Source organism: Hipposideros armiger, unplaced genomic scaffold (genome assembly GCF_001890085.2).
Source record: "Hipposideros armiger isolate ML-2016 unplaced genomic scaffold, ASM189008v1 scaffold_1056, whole genome shotgun sequence".
Taxonomy (NCBI): domain Eukaryota; kingdom Metazoa; phylum Chordata; class Mammalia; order Chiroptera; family Hipposideridae; genus Hipposideros; species Hipposideros armiger.
Genome location: NW_017732406.1, coordinates 380,148 through 395,633, shown reverse-complemented (window position 1 = coordinate 395,633; position 15,486 = coordinate 380,148). Strand labels below are relative to the sequence as shown.

At 40.6% G+C, this 15,486-nt stretch overlaps 2 protein-coding genes and 1 pseudogene across 2 annotated transcripts in view; 1 reads left to right on the top strand and 2 right to left on the bottom strand.

Moving 5' to 3' along the window:
- The window catches only part of CARD6 (caspase recruitment domain family member 6), a 17,021-nt gene extending 16,466 nt beyond the window's left edge, over window positions 1–555 (bottom strand). The window contains exon 1 of the mRNA XM_019631968.1: window positions 528–555. Coding sequence (XP_019487513.1) covers window positions 528–555 — 28 coding nt within the window. The remainder of the gene's footprint in view (window positions 1–527) is intronic.
- Window positions 556–2,957: 2,402 nt separating this feature from the next.
- LOC109376168 (peroxisome biogenesis factor 2-like) lies at window positions 2,958–6,819 on the bottom strand (annotated as a pseudogene).
- Window positions 6,820–9,787: 2,968 nt separating this feature from the next.
- On the top strand, window positions 9,788–12,376 carry RPL37 (ribosomal protein L37). Its single transcript, XM_019631967.1, has 4 exons — window positions 9,788–9,895; window positions 10,519–10,654; window positions 10,902–10,986; window positions 12,260–12,376. The coding sequence occupies exons 1-4, from the start codon at window positions 9,893–9,895 to the stop codon at window positions 12,327–12,329; spliced, it is 294 nt and encodes a 97-aa protein (XP_019487512.1). The 5' UTR covers window positions 9,788–9,892; the 3' UTR covers window positions 12,330–12,376.
- Window positions 12,377–15,486: the final 3,110 nt, after the last annotated feature.

Here is a 15,486-nt window from a genome sequence, read left to right as displayed (position 1 = left end):
AGCGGTTGGATTCCCCAGCTGAGCAGCTGCTGAGCTGCCAATAGGTACCAGGATGGCTCAGCTAAAAAAAAAAAAAAAACGAAAAAAAATATCATATACCCAATCTTATCAGTGGTCCTTATCTCCCTTCTTGTAAATCCAGAGGAATATTTTTATTAACTATTTTGTAAATGCAAGTTTTTAAATAGCTCTAGAAACATTTTTAAGGAGAAGGGAATTCTACCTCATCCCATTTTTTTAGTTGAAATGGTTTTTTTAAAGAGATCAAATCATTTGCTGTTTGTTTACTTTTTGGTACAACCAGAAAATAGTAGGATATTGAATACGGGATGCTTTGATTGTTTTGGGTGTCAGCTTGACATTCCGTAGATGGAGTAGTTTTTATATCCCATAATACAAAGTATACTAAATGGCAATTTGGAGTCAGTCATGCATTTCACATGTCTTGAACATTTTAAGTTAGTTCGATTCCCATGTTTTTGGTAGAATTGTTTCCTAAAGAGAACCACTCTTTGATCTTGGCTCACCATCAGAATTTTGCGCACTCAGTAACATCTTTGGTGTGGTATCCAGTTTTCTTAGTAGCTTTGTTTATGTGCTGTGAAAGACTAAAAGTTTGATTATGTAGTGTATATGGTATTAAATTGTGAATTTATGTGACTTTGATGTAACAGTGTATCAACATTGGAAGATATTGGTGCTTGATATTCTATTAAGGAAATTTTGCCTCCAAATTTTAAGCTGGAAAGTCACTGGAATAACTGTCTAAAAAAGAATCACAACTACATGTTTTTTAGGTTTTCAGTACGAATTGAAATGTCTGTGTACTTATCCTCAGAACAACCAATAAAATCTCAATTATGAAAGAAAAAAATTTTCTTTTAAATGGCAGAGTAATTCCATTTGGCAAAGATTAAGTATGTCATTGCTGCCTAGTGTTGGAAAGGGCAGACACAAATAAGCCACGGCAGTGGGGGAATCCAGCCCTGAGCTCTCCTGGGCCCTGGCCCCCTGCAGATTATTTATCTGCTCTTTTGATGACCTAACTCATCTAATCATGACAGGCCCCAAGGCCCCAGGGTCAACTCCTCAAGAAGTCTCTCTTAAACTTCAGACTGAACGTCTCTGCTCTGAGCTCTATCTGTCATAACAAGAATGTGAATTGATTAACTCTTTTTGGAGTGAAATCTGGCAATATGCAGCAATAAATATATGTTGATAGAAAAAAATAAAAATTCATACCCTTCAATCCAGCAATTTCACTTCTAGGAATTATCTTAAGGAAATAATCAGACAAATGCCCAAAGATGTATGTGCAAGAATCTGCATTACAGCATTGTTTATAATAGCAGATATTGAAAAGAACCAAAATTTCCATAAATTGGGGTTTGTGGAATAAATGTTGATACATCAACAGTGAAACTCCAAAAAGCAGTTTAAAAAGATGAAGTGAATCTATACATTTTGACAAGCAGTGATTCCCATGATGTATTGGTATAGAAAACAGCAAGTTATTGATCTCACTTTTGTTTAAAAAATTAATGTGTATTGTGAGCATATGTGACATATATACCACACCTTTGAAATACTCATAAACCATAACCACGCTCCAGAAAGCACATAATCTTAACTATCCTTGTAATCCAGTCCCTGCCTAGCTTTCTCCCAGCTTCATGGTGCATAAAAGAAGCTGCAAAACCATTATTCTCTGGAGCATTTGAGATCTTCCTCCCTGGCATATGTTGTCAGTTTGGTTCAAATAAACTCTTATAAAAATTATCTACAGGTTTGGACGTTTCTTTCGTCAACACAAGTAATGTAATATTGGGTTGTCGGAAAAGTCATCACGCATTTTTGCAATGAAAATCATAGAAAAACTACATCATAACTTTTCCGACAACCCAATAGTATACACCATTCAAAAAGGAAGAACTCCATTGACCCACAACAATGTAAACAATGACGATATTAAGGAAAATCCTTGTTTGTTTTATTTTTTGGTGTAACAAAATCTTTTTTATTTTATTTAATCTTTTCAAATCTGTAATCTATGACCACCTTTCAGTTACTTATTAATATCTTATCAAACTAGACCACTGATAAAAGTAAAGATTGCACATAGACTTTTGTCATAAAGAAGGTAAATGTTGACTCTAGGAAGGATCTAATGTTTCTGCCCGCCCATCACCCACCATTCTTATAACAGTACTTCAGTTTCCTGTGGTGAAATGCTTCCTCTTCGACCTTAGGTTCATGTGGTATACGTGAGGGACTGTCACCCATATTTGAGTCATCGGGAGCAGAATTCCTCCACTCTGGTTCAGGAATGTGCACACAATCCCAGGCAGACCAATGATAGTGAGCTCCTGGACTCTGCCGAACTACTAGGCAAGAAGCTCTTATTCCAGTGGGATGAGGAAGCTGGTAGGACGCAAGTCTTCAGCTTCTGATGGCCATCATTCTGCCTGAGAATGGAGCCGACTGAACCCCTTAAAAACTGGCTTCAGAGTAAAGCTTAAAATTACAACTGGGCCATCAGGTCGTCAGGTTTAAAACAATAGGGTCTTATCATTGTCAGATTATGATGTTGTAATACCATCTCTGAAAATAAATGCACACTCATCCCAGAGTCTCCAAAATCTTTTACTTTTGGAGTCTAACAATCTTTTTCTATGAAGTAGCAAAATGGAGGAGCATTCTTAGTAGTCATCTGACAAAACTGTCCATTATCCTTGACATTCAAGATTGAGTGCAATAATTAAAAAAATACATTACCATTTACAGAATATATTTCAGATCATGTGAATTAAAATTTAGTCATGCCTGGCAAGGAATAGAAAACAGAGGCTAAGATGCATATGTCCATCATAAAAGATACCTAAATGGCATACTTAGGGTGACTAGTATTAAGGATTTAAACATAATACAGCTTTCCTTAGAGGAAACAATTTTCATCTCTAAAGAGCATTCACTTCTGACATCTCAATTCCTGATTTCAGTGGCTGCACACTGCCACACTTAAGACAAGTAAAGTACAGGTCAAATAAGTAACCCCTCTTAACATAGTAATAACAGAAGATACGAGAAGATATGTCCTATCATGTGAGGCATGGTGGGTCATACAGAGAACATTGTCTGCCACTGGTGGCTAATGTATTGTCACCATTAGGATCCCCAGTAAGAGCAATACACCATGAAGATACGTTGGCTTTCAATTTTTGGATATTCATGAGTGGTAAGAGAAAAATGAGAAGCTCAGCAAAACCATGCCAGAGAAGCCCCGTTTATACTCCAAAACTGAAAGCCAACTTCACGCAGTTTTGAAGCTTGCAAAACACAGAACAAAACGTAGGAGACAGTCTGTCAAAGTTGCAAACTTGCTCCTTTGAAGGAAAATCAAGAAATTAATCAACCTACATAATTTCAAAAGTCCAACCACAAAATTCACACACTGTTTGGCTTTCCAAATGATGCTAAGTGTTGGTTTCAAAATCAATTGTAGCGTCATTCTTCTAGTCACGTCCCACCAATTGGACAGATAGCATACCAGAGCTTTTGATTTTTACTGGTTGGCTGATATCTCAGGTTTGAGGAAAAATGGTTTTGCACTGAATATTTAAAACTGACTGTCCCACAGTGGCATTTTTAGAGGAAATGGTGAATCTCCACAAGAGTGCTTTTACCTCTGGTTCAAAGAGGGCTAGCTAACAGCCCTGCCTTACATCCACAGAAGCACTGAGTAAACAGGGACCAAAAAGCTGCTCCAGGGCCCTGTTTACTCTAAGTGCATCCAAAGGACTTATTCTTAGCACCTGTGTGTACTCTGGAAGCCACACCTTCTCCAAAGGTCTCTTTTTCCCCTTCCTGCAGTTTCCTCAAGACTTCATAGCCTATAGCAGTGGGGATTCTGGCTGCAAGTTCTTGACATCCTTGCCCCATCCTAGCCGGGAACTCAGATGTCTGCAAACCACCCCCACTCCATGTAACTTTTTCTGAAACATACTAGGAAGCTTCAAGGAAAATCTTTAAGTTGCAAAAGATTATATATAGCATGATACCCTTTAAAAATTTTTGAGGTAACATTGGTTAATAAAGCACGATACTCCTTTTGAAAGTTGAAGGTAAGTTAAATACACACACAAACATACACACATTTTAGGAATATATCATACATGGAGTCATTAAAATTATATAACAAAAAAGTGAGGAAATGATGAATATGAAATTCAAAAACATGGATTACCAAGGTTGGAGACAGGTTTGGGATGGGATGAGGGAACAAAGAGATCATGGAGTTAGACATAGGATATCATTCAGGGATGAGTTTATAGGTGATTATTATATTATTGAAGATGGTTAGATGTGCTAAAAAAAAAAAAAAAAAGCAAGCCACACATGGACCAATGCTGAGGATATATTAGGATCCAAGTATACTAATTAACTCAATTCGGCTGCCCCTGAGGTTGAAAAAAATTAAGAGAATCCTTATGTGACATTAAAAATTAATCTGGAGCCATTAACATCAAGACAATATCCTCAACCACTAAAAAGATTATGACTTGCTGAAAGCTCAGATGATGATTATCATTTTTTAGCAATAAAGAATTTTTAAACTAAAACAATTTTAGGTAAGAGTTCTAACATATGCCAAAACTATGGGTTTCAAGAGATGCATACCACATACTAACAATGTCATTTAAGTTTGCCAGTCTTTTTTTATTCATCTAGGTTGGTAAGGCATTCCAATAACGGGCTTCTTAAGCCCCATCACCTCCCCACTGCTCCAGTCTAAATAGTCTCCCCTCCCACAATAACCTGCCCCAGATTTCAAAGCTGATGGGAAGGAAAGTGTTTATTTGAAATGGGATAATTAGCAGTGAAATTTAAATTTAAGGAAGAAAGTTTAAGTTGTTATTTGGTAATAGGAAGTTTGTATACCAAGGCAAAGAATGCAAATAGAAGTGAGCTGAGGGAAGGGTGGCCAGGAGAAGCAGATTTAAAAATACATTCCTCAGGGGCAGCCGGGCAGCTCAGTTGGTTAGAGCGCGGTGCTCATCACACCACGGGTGCCGGTTGGAGCCCCACATGGACCATTGAGTGGCGCCCTCCACAACTATTGGGTCTTCAGAAAAGTCATGACCTATTTCGTCTGTTTTTCGAAGATCGTTTATTTATATAAAGAACAAAGATCAACGATATATTGCCCGTTTTGTTCGATAACCTTTTGCCTACTTTCAGTGAGCTTTATAATTCCTTGTTCATAGAAGAACCTATCTTTATTTGCGAAAAACTGAACAAGGTGCTGATTTACAGCCTGTTGCCACGCAGCTGTGCAGCCATCTGTCCCCCCCATCTTTAACCCTAAAGTGACCCTTTTGAGGACAGTGCTCAATACACATAGCGTCTCCCTGTTTGGCTCCAAAGGATGGCCGGTTAGTCAATGACGGGTAAGATTCCTCGTGGGAGGAACAACCTAAGACAGGCACAGTCGGGTGGAGGCCATTAGGAGAAATCTCGGGGCTGACAGAGGTGGGCATGGGCCCTCACTCGCCCCCCAAAAAGACTGGAGATTTTCTACCTCTGTAGCTACATTCCTTCCCTCAACCTGCTTGGGAAGTGACCTGATGGTGTGATAGTATCTGTCCTCAGCACAATAATCTTATCTTCCTGGGGTCATTTGCATATAGGGTGTGTGAAGGCAGAGCATCTGTCTTATCGCTGCAGGCGGACTCGGACTCGGACTCTCTCGTAATAGCAGCTCTCAGGAATGAGACTCACAGACTGTGGAGAGAACAATGTTACTTCCGGGTAGGTGGAGAAATAAAAGCGGTGTGTCAGCCCGATTCGGGGCTCTTAGTCCACGAGGCTGGAGACCCTTGGCCCCACACTCATTTAACTCTTGACTGCTGTTTCTTTTATTTCTTAACCCTTCACCGCCCCCTCTCGTTCTCCCACTGCTCATGTCGTACCGGACGACAACAGCCTCATCTGAATTGAACGTTATACCACGCAAGGAGTTTTGAAGAGAGCGAAACAAGTGGATGTCTGATGACACAAAGTCAGGCGAGTATGGTGGGTGTGGTAACACATCCCATCTAAGCTCCAATAATTTTTGACGGGTGATCAAACTTGTGTGTGGTCCTCACGTTGTCGTGATGGAAACAACTCCTTTACAATTAACAAGCTCTGAACACTTCTGGATGATGGATTCATTCAAACTGTTCAATTGTCGACAGTACACATTCAAATTGATTGTTTGGTTCCTTGGTAGGAGTTCGAAAAACATGACACCTTTAAAATTCCACCACACTGAGAACATAACATGCTCTGATGAATGTCTGCTTTCAATGTTGTTTGAGGCGAATCATCACATCAGGACCAAGACTGTTTGCACATCACATTGTTGTAAACAATCCACTTCTCATCACCAGTTATCAGTCACTTCAAAAAAGGATCGTTTTCCTCACATTTAATGAGCATATTGCAGATGTTTATACGCATCGTCAAATGAACTTCTTTGAGTTCATGCGGAACCCAACTATCAAGCTTGCTTACATATCCCAGCTTCTTCAGGTGGTCGTGAACGCTTGAATAATGGATGTCCAATGTTTCTACAATCTCTCGTGTCATGTAACGTGCGTTTGACTTGATCAATGCCTTTATTTTGTCATCATCAACCTCAGTGGCCCTCCTTGACTGAGGAGCGTCATTGAGATAAAAATCACCAGCATGGAATTTTGTGAACCATTGTTGACACTGACATTCTTGTAGAGCATTGTCACCGTAAACTTTATGCAACTTTTCGCAAACTTGATGTGTGTTCTTCCCTTTATGGAAGTAAAACAGTAAATATGGCAAAAATGCAGTTTGGTCTTCCATCTTCAACTTGTTGTAAAATCTCCAAAACTCAACCAAATCGCTCAATTTTTTTTTAAGAATGAAGCTAGAACCGTCAGCTGTCAAATGACATAGCGATAACATAGATGCGAATGACTCTAGTACTTCCAAAAATGAACTAGTGCCATCTGTCACAAACATGCATCATGACTTTTCTGAAGACCCAATAGATTGAAACAACTACTTGACTTGGAGCTGATGGGTCCTGGAAAACACAGTTTCCCAAATAAAATTAAAAAAAAAAAAAAAAAAGAACACATCTCTCAAACCCAATCCAATGACACATGAATAAAATTTTGTTTGCAGCTAAGGAATTTAAGTTACGTGATTTTTTTAAGAGAAAAGTCAGCAGCAATTTTGTTTCATTTACTGTAGAAAAAAAAAATTTTAGTGTCAAGTCCTGGTTGTCAAGAGACTTGAACTGTAGCAGAACAAAGGATGCCGGATTTAGTCTCTTTCTATCATTCTCTGTCAAAAGACAAAATGTCATAGGGCAAATACCTAGGTAATAGCCTAGATTATCTGTTTCAGAAGTTGATTTATTCCCAACCTAAACCTGGCATTTGGACAGAAACCTGGAGGTTGTAAACTGGCTTTCTAAGACCATTGTAGAGCCAAAGGCCTACCTGACCAGGGCCAAAATGATGTGGTACCAAGCACACCAGAAAGAACCACTTCATATCAGGGAGAAAGGGAAAAAGATATCACTTCCTCTGATGTCTACAGTTCTGGGAGTGTCTGGGGTAAACATTCTCTCACATAGTGCCTGTCACACTGTTTGGCTCCTCAGTGACTGCAACTTGTCCTACACTTTCTCCACTGATCTCATTTCTCCTAACACCTGTGCTCTGAAGAATAATGACACCCTCCACCATCCCAAGGGTAACTATGTTCTAATCACCGCTACTTGTGAATGGCCGGTTACATGGCAAACACAATTAAGTTTGCAGTGGAATTAAAGTTGCTATCAGCTGACCTTGAGATGAAAAAATTGTCTGGGTGGGGCCAATGGAATCACAGGGGCTGTTAGAAGATAAACAGGCGTATTGAAAATTAAAAGCTTATTTGAAGCAAAAATTGACTCAAATAGGGCAATACCAAACCAGAAGTGGTTAGAGGCACTCAGACTTCAGAAGCCAAGGGAAAGACATATAAAGTGAGGAGGTGAAGAAAGGAAATTGCTTAATTGGCTAAAGTTTAAAGCCTAGTTGGCTGTTTGTGACGGGTTGTCACTAGCATTTTGGTTTCATAACCTTGAGGCATTTCCAGGCTTAGATCTTATGTAGGCTTTTCTGGCATTAGAGCCACCTCAGTCTAAGGGCCTCCTTGTTTAATTTAACAAGGCCTTAAAAGTAGGAGAGGAAGGCCAAAGAGAGTCACAGCGACGTTATATGAGAAAGTCTATTACTGGCTTTGAAGGTGGAAGGACACAGTAAGCAAGGAATGAAGGGAAGACAACAGATTTATCTTCTGGAGCCTACAAGAAAGGAATGCAGCCTTGCCCAAACTTTGATTTTAGCCCATTGAGACACATCTCAGACTTCTGACCAGAACAGTAAGATAACCAAGTGTTTTATTTGTGGTAAGAACGCTTGACAGATCTAGCTTCTTAACAGTTTTAAGTTTACACTACAGTATTGTTAACTACGAACACAATACTGTACAGATCTTTAGAATTCATTCCTCTTGTGTAATTGAAACTTTATACGGGCTAATTAAATTTGTTTTAAGCTACTAAATTTGTGGTAACTCGTTGGAATAGCAATAGCAAACTAATACAGTTCCTAATCCAGAAAGTTTCCCCTGAATTGCAATTTGGTCCAAGCACTCAAATGTTGGTTTTCTTTTTCTCTCCTCTCTGCCCAGCCACCACACCCCCACCTTCCACTTCCATGAGGATAGGAACTATGTCCTGTTAATGTTTCTATTCTCAGCCCACAGTAAAGTACTTACCAGGCACTAATCAACTGTTAACCTGTCAAAATTAAGCCTGATTCCTAGAGTTCATCTTATTCTGCTAGCGATTAGTCAATTATCTTTGCTGATATTTCACATACAATAGGTAAAGAATTCTTGGTTTGCTCTAGAAAGCATACTATATGGTTATTTGGGATTGTTTTCCTTATTATTTTTAAATGTTTGGATAGGTTATCATCTTGCGAGGGAGGAGGCTTTGTTGGGTAAGAGGTTACGATTGGAATAGCGTTTATCAAGGAAGTTTGGGAACCACCAATTTCGAAACTATTTGGAAAGTGTTTTTTAAGTACAGACGGTTAGGCCCTACCCAAAGCTGCTGAATCAGATTTCCTCACCTTAGGGTGCAGGTAACTATTTAACAAGTTCCACGTGTGATTTCTTGGCACAATGGCATTTGGAATCCAAACATTTGCCTATAAATTACTACAGTTGGAAAAAACATTATTAGCCTTTTTTTTTTTGAGATTCTGAGCCTAGCTCCTCAAAGGCGTTCTGTGCCTTGGTATATGCTGCAAGCGAAGTCTGAGCGGAAATCAGCCTCAGCCAAAGGTTTCCAGCCTGAGTGAAGGGAAACCTGGAGAAGCTGCTTTTCCCAGGATCAGGATCCCAACACCCACCACGACCCCTGAGTCGGCGCGAGTCGCTCCGGGAGGCTCAGCTTCACATCCCAGGTTCTCCATCAGCTAGGGAACTGTAATCTACGAGGTGGCCACAACTCTGAAAAAGCGCTAAGGCGCCGGAGGAAGAGCAAGAGCAGCAGCAGCGACGGGAACCTAGTTCCAGCGACGGGAACCTAGTTCGGGCCCCGGGCCCCGCCCACTTGCTGGGAGCTGCAACCTGTATTGGCCCCGCCTGGCTCCGGATCCTCCCCTCGACACCACCCACACTGCGGCGTCGGACACTTGAGAATGATGCACCGCGCCCCGCCGGAAGTATTCTCTTGGGCGAAAGCTTTTGAGCACGATATAGCGGAAGTGTTTTCTTTTCCGGCCTCTTTGGTCTCGGCCGCAGAAGCGCGATGGTGAGTTGTTTGCAATGGCTCATCTAATCGCTTTCCATCCTCGTCTCCTGCGCTGTGCTCCTTGCTATCCATGGGGTTGCCGGCAAGGTTCCTAATAAAGGGAGTGGGTGAGCAGGAAAGGGACATGGTGTGGCCCTCGAGAGCCAAAAGAATGGCCTGTAACTGTACTTGGGGTGCTGAGCCTGCAGTCGTGGAACTGGAGCCGCTTTAAGTCCCTTAATTTCGGCCAGACCTTTGGGGCGCCCGCACAGCGCTGTTCTAGGATGAAAATGAAAGGAAGGAGCTTGTTTTGGGAGTGTTTGGCTCTGTATAAGTGAAGGAATTTGGTGGTGGTGGTGGTGCCTGGCAGGAGCCTTTAGGTTTTTGGATGAAGGGGAAAACCACATTATTTCGTCTTTCGCCTCTTTTTCTATTAAATGTAGATTTTTCAAAACTCGCGCAGAAAGCTTTAGATAAACGCGAAATTCCTGTAGTGGTTTCTGATGAGCATTTACATTTAAGAAAAGTTAGAAAGTTCTCCCACAGTTTTAGTTATGTCTCTTTAAATCTTTTCCGGTAATTTCTTGATTTGAGGTGTATATTAATTGCTGGATTTCAGAATTGTTTATCCCCTTAATTTACAGACGAAGGGAACGTCATCCTTCGGAAAGCGTCGCAATAAGACACACACGTTATGCCGCCGCTGTGGCTCTAAGGCCTACCACCTTCAGAAGTCTACCTGTGGCAAATGTGGCTACCCTGCCAAGCGGAAGAGAAAGTGTAAGTTGAGTGTTTTCCAGGCCGACTGTGTTTGGTGTTGGAATGGATTTTTAGGCTAAGAATCGTTTTTTGGTCGTGCCTGGGCGGGGCACGGCTTTGGACATGTATTTGGTGCCTAACAAAATTGTGCACCTGCATGCCGATGAAGCTGATTTAAAACCCAAGGAAGGCACTTAACTTTATTGACCAGTAGTGCCTACAAAGTGCCTGGGGACGTTTAGAACCTTACTTGAATCTTGTGTTCTAGATAACTGGAGTGCTAAGGCTAAAAGACGAAATACCACCGGGACTGGTCGAATGAGGCACCTAAAAATTGTGTACCGCAGATTCAGGTACAGTTTTCATGTTTCGATCATAATGGCTTGTGTGAGCTTGGATTAGAAGCATCTCATTAACTTACTGGTGTAAAATAAGACTACTATCCTGATTAGTGGGGAGGAGGTGTTTTCTCTGCCACCATAACCTTCAGACCCATTAATCTAGATTTTCATATTTCGGTAAACAGTAGTTATAAATGTGTGGAGCATGGTTTGAGCTAGATTCCCTTAACTATGATAGTAGTTATTAGTAATACCTACAACTCACTTTCTTACCAAAATTTGGCAAGACTGAATGAGGGCTGGAGTCAGGCCTTCAGTTTCGGTGCTTTGGGCAAGTCTGCTATAAGAAACTGTTCATAGTTGCTTTTGCGTTTGTATAGAAGGAAAAAGCTTATGCTCTTATTACTTAGGCTTTAGAGTTTGTTAGAAATGCAGAAATTTTAACCCCAACAGGGACTTACAAACTGCATTTTAATAGTAGCTTTTAAAGGGTTAACCCATCTAAGGTCTCAGCTAATTCTTTGTTTGTGGGTAGGGTGGGGGTTTCCTGTGCAGGGTAAGGATATTTAGCAGAGTCCCTGGCGTCTACACACACAGTTCCAGATTTCCTAATTTTAAAAGATGACAAGGCATGAGCTTTGTAAGCACAACACCCTTAAATGTGTTTGTGTTCGTGTGCTCAGGTGATCTTTCTGATTTGTACTTAAAACTATTTGTACAGTAGTATAGGCTTAGTATTGAGTGGTCTGTTACTGTGACGTGGGAATAAAGAGAATAAACTAAAGCCAGACTAAGACCCTTTCTGTGCCTCAATTCACAAATCTTTTAAAGGGGATAACAGTACATTTTCCTTAGTAGGTGTGAATATTAAATGAGTTAAAATATAAAGCATAGTCAAGCAGTTTAGAAAATGTTTGCCATTAAACATGCTCATTATTTCTCCTTGTTTAAAGGAAAGGAAGGATCTCTGCCTCAGCACAGGGACCCGTTTTCACAAATACTTTGGGTCCCTCAGGCAGTGGGGAAATACTAGCCCCGTGATCAGTACAAACGAATTTTTTTTTCAATTTTGGTTAACTATCCCTAAAATGGATATCTTAAAGCAGAAGGAAATAAAATGTTGCAGCTTATCAGTGATGTTGTAAAAATAAATGTCTGAACATATGAATTTAATATTGATTTCAGCATGTAACTGAGATAAGCTCGTTGAAATCTGTTTTAGCAAAATTTAAAATATATATATGATGTTGCTAAAGTAATGGTTGTTGTTTTTAACATGGTGCAGGCATGGATTCCGTGAAGGAACAACACCTAAACCCAAGAGGGCAGCTGTTGCAGCATCCAGTTCCTCTTAAGGATTTCAACGATTAGTTGCACAATAAATTTTTCGATTTTAAAATAATACCTGGTGTGCTAAGGTATTTTTAATAGGTTTATAATATCAGTGAATTACTATAGGTTTGATAATGGGAGAACTTAATATCAGATTTTCTTGTTAGTGACTGCTTTGGAGCACTAACTTTTGAACTGGGTGTGATACTGCTTAAAAGGATGAGAACAAGCCAGAATTCCAGGATTCCTTCAAGCAGATAACACTGAAAGGTGGTGTAAAGAATATAGTAAGAGTTAAAGTAGTACTGATCTCAGCTTACATTCAGTTATACAGAAGCCCCTGCTGTTTAAATCGACACGGGGCTTCCTCCCAATATATGAATATTGTGCCTTGAGAAAACTGAAATCTGACTTGCTTTTAATTTTAAGATCTTCCTAAAATCCCAGTATCACTAGTGGTTGATTCCTAAGTGGTGGAGGGGCCCATTACGATAGATAGTAATACTCAATATGGAATAAATGTTAGGCTTTGAGACAAGTGGGCACTGACCTGAAGACCTGTGTGATTGCTGAATCCTGGGTCCGCAAAAGCAGTTGGCATGGAGGGGTGAGGTGGGCAGTGATGCATTAAGAAAGGCCTGTGGATTGAGGTTAAGGTGAGTTTAACCTCTGCCAGTGTCGTTGGCCCTTGGTACCAAGTAGGTTTCAGTGGGAAATTATTCTGGTGTGATGGTAATTAGCTCCGTAAAGCATGGATGGCTCTCAGGCCAAATGAATCTGCACTGATTACAGTTTAAATGGATTTTAATACCCAGGGAGAAGCAATGGGCAAGATGAGGCTGAGTTAACATTCAGAATAAAGTGCAAACAGGTGGGTTCAGTTGCTCATTGAGTCCTAACTTACATGTCTTTCTCTGACATCTCTGATGTCCTGAGGATCAGAGTGGAGGTTTGGGCAGGGGATCCCGTTGGGCAGATGCCTGGAGCCAATGCTACTCTTGTTCCATTGAGACTGCCTGACCAACGCCTGTTACTGCACAGCTAAGGCACTGCGGACCAGAGGGGCGTCACCAGTGGATATCTGAAATGAGACCCAGAAACACTGCCTTGTGTCTCCTGTATTGTTTACTTGGCCTTTTAATCACATTGTGGTTTGTGAAGTCAGGAAAATTGGAGAGGGGTTGGCAGAAGAATTTAGAGGGGTAATAGCGATAAGGTCATGAAAGGCTTGAGTCCCATGCTGAGGAATTTGGAATTGAGCCTGAAGCAATGATAAATCATTGATTTCCAGCACACACATTGGCATTAGTTATCAGCAAGGTTAATGTCGAAGGTGGTGTGGATATGATACCTTGAAACTGGAAAACCAGTGGCCAGGTTCTTTGTACATGTGAAAATCCTGAGGACAAGGACTATGGTAGTGGCAGCAGGGCTGGCTGTAGTGGGGAGGTCTCTACTGAGAACATGTAAAATTTGAATCAAAGGAAATAGCTTTCAAATCCCCCTTCTATATAATAGCCTGTGTGAGGATTCCGTGGGATCCCATAGAAAAAGAGCATTGTGTCTAGTGCAGCGGTCCTCAAAAATCCCTGGAAGAGGAATCTTGGACGACAGGTTTTGACTAGAGCAAGGAGGTGGTGCGTTCACTGAGGGAACAGAATAGAGGCAAGGGGGGTGGGTGATACTAAAGTTGGGTTTTCTTGAGAAAGATGCCCTTGGGACACCAGAAGGACCTGTCTAGGAAGAACTGAGTAAGCCTGATGGCAGTTCAAGTGGAAGGTTGGCTGGAAATCCAAATCTGGAGGTAGTGAACATAGAGTTGTGAAAGGGAATTACCTTTCGAGTTGGAATGGTGAAAATAATTTAAACAGAGGAGGCCGATGGTGAGGTCTGGCAGACAAATGGTGAAAGAAAAGGATTCAGTTTTTTTGACTGATGAACTTAAGTAACCATCCTTGATTCAATAATGGTTGAAACCATTTGAAAATACAGACTCCAGGGGAGCATTTGAGATCTTGCTCCAGGCATATGTTATCTGGCTCAAACTCAGAAAAATTCTCTTTAAAACGTTCCAAAAAAATAAAAATTAAAAAAAACGCAGACTCCAGAATTTAGACTCAGAAAGATTTGGGGAGATGTTCATAGGAGACGAGAGTTCGTTCATTTGTTCAACATAATACATGTGATGATGTAACTGCTATGTGCCAGGCCAATTTAGAGATACAGTGGGATCAAAAGCAGACATGGTTGAAGTTGACAGTCGACTCCAGTGGTTGCAGAATTAGCCCAGGAACTAGGATCGAGGTGAGTCACACAAACCAAGAAAGATTTCCTGAGGGGGCACTCAGTCATGTGTAACTGAGGCCAAGGAGAAGGGAGATTTAAAAAAGAATGACTTCTGAATTAGGCAAAATTTAGTGTTTTCATAAACCTCATTTCAGTCAAGTATCAAGAAGAAAGCCATCTTGCTTAGAGGTTCAAGGGAGATGGGGCAATGAGGAATGGAGAGTTGAGTTTAAAAACCAAGATGCTTTGGGAAGGTTACCTACATACTCTGTGGTTCCCTTCATTTCTGTTGCTGATACAGTGCCCCCGCTCATGAACCAAATATCTATTCAGTGAGCTCCATGTGCCAGAAGCAGTTCTAGGCCCAGGAGATGTAAGTGGAAAACAAGATGGACAATCGGACATTTCAACCGTGTATGCATTTGCTTGTGTGTCTATGTTGTGTATTGGGGGTGAGAGCGGACAAGCAAGCAATTTCAGGCAGTGATTACAACGAATGTGAGGGAGAGGAGAAAGTAGACAGTTGGTTAAGAAAACTTAATGATGAGTCATCCCTGCAAAGACAAGAACAGCCATTCAGGCAGAGATTGCACTCAACCTTTTTTGAGTTCTGGTTGATTGCAAAATTTAACCTTAGCTATAATTAGCTGAACTTTATAATACTGTATATTCATGTAAGAAAAGCAAAGTCAAATGTGCTATAAAATTATTTTACTTCAGAACTTGTTTCAGAAAAAGCTTTCTCTTTCACATTAGCACATAGGGATTATATTGTTTTTTTTTCTTCTCAAAAGAAAAGGTAGTTTGAGTCATAATCTAAGAGAAGCACAGACCAGAGACTATCAATAACCTCAGGAACCAAGAATGGAATCTGAAACAAGCTTTCTTATAAGG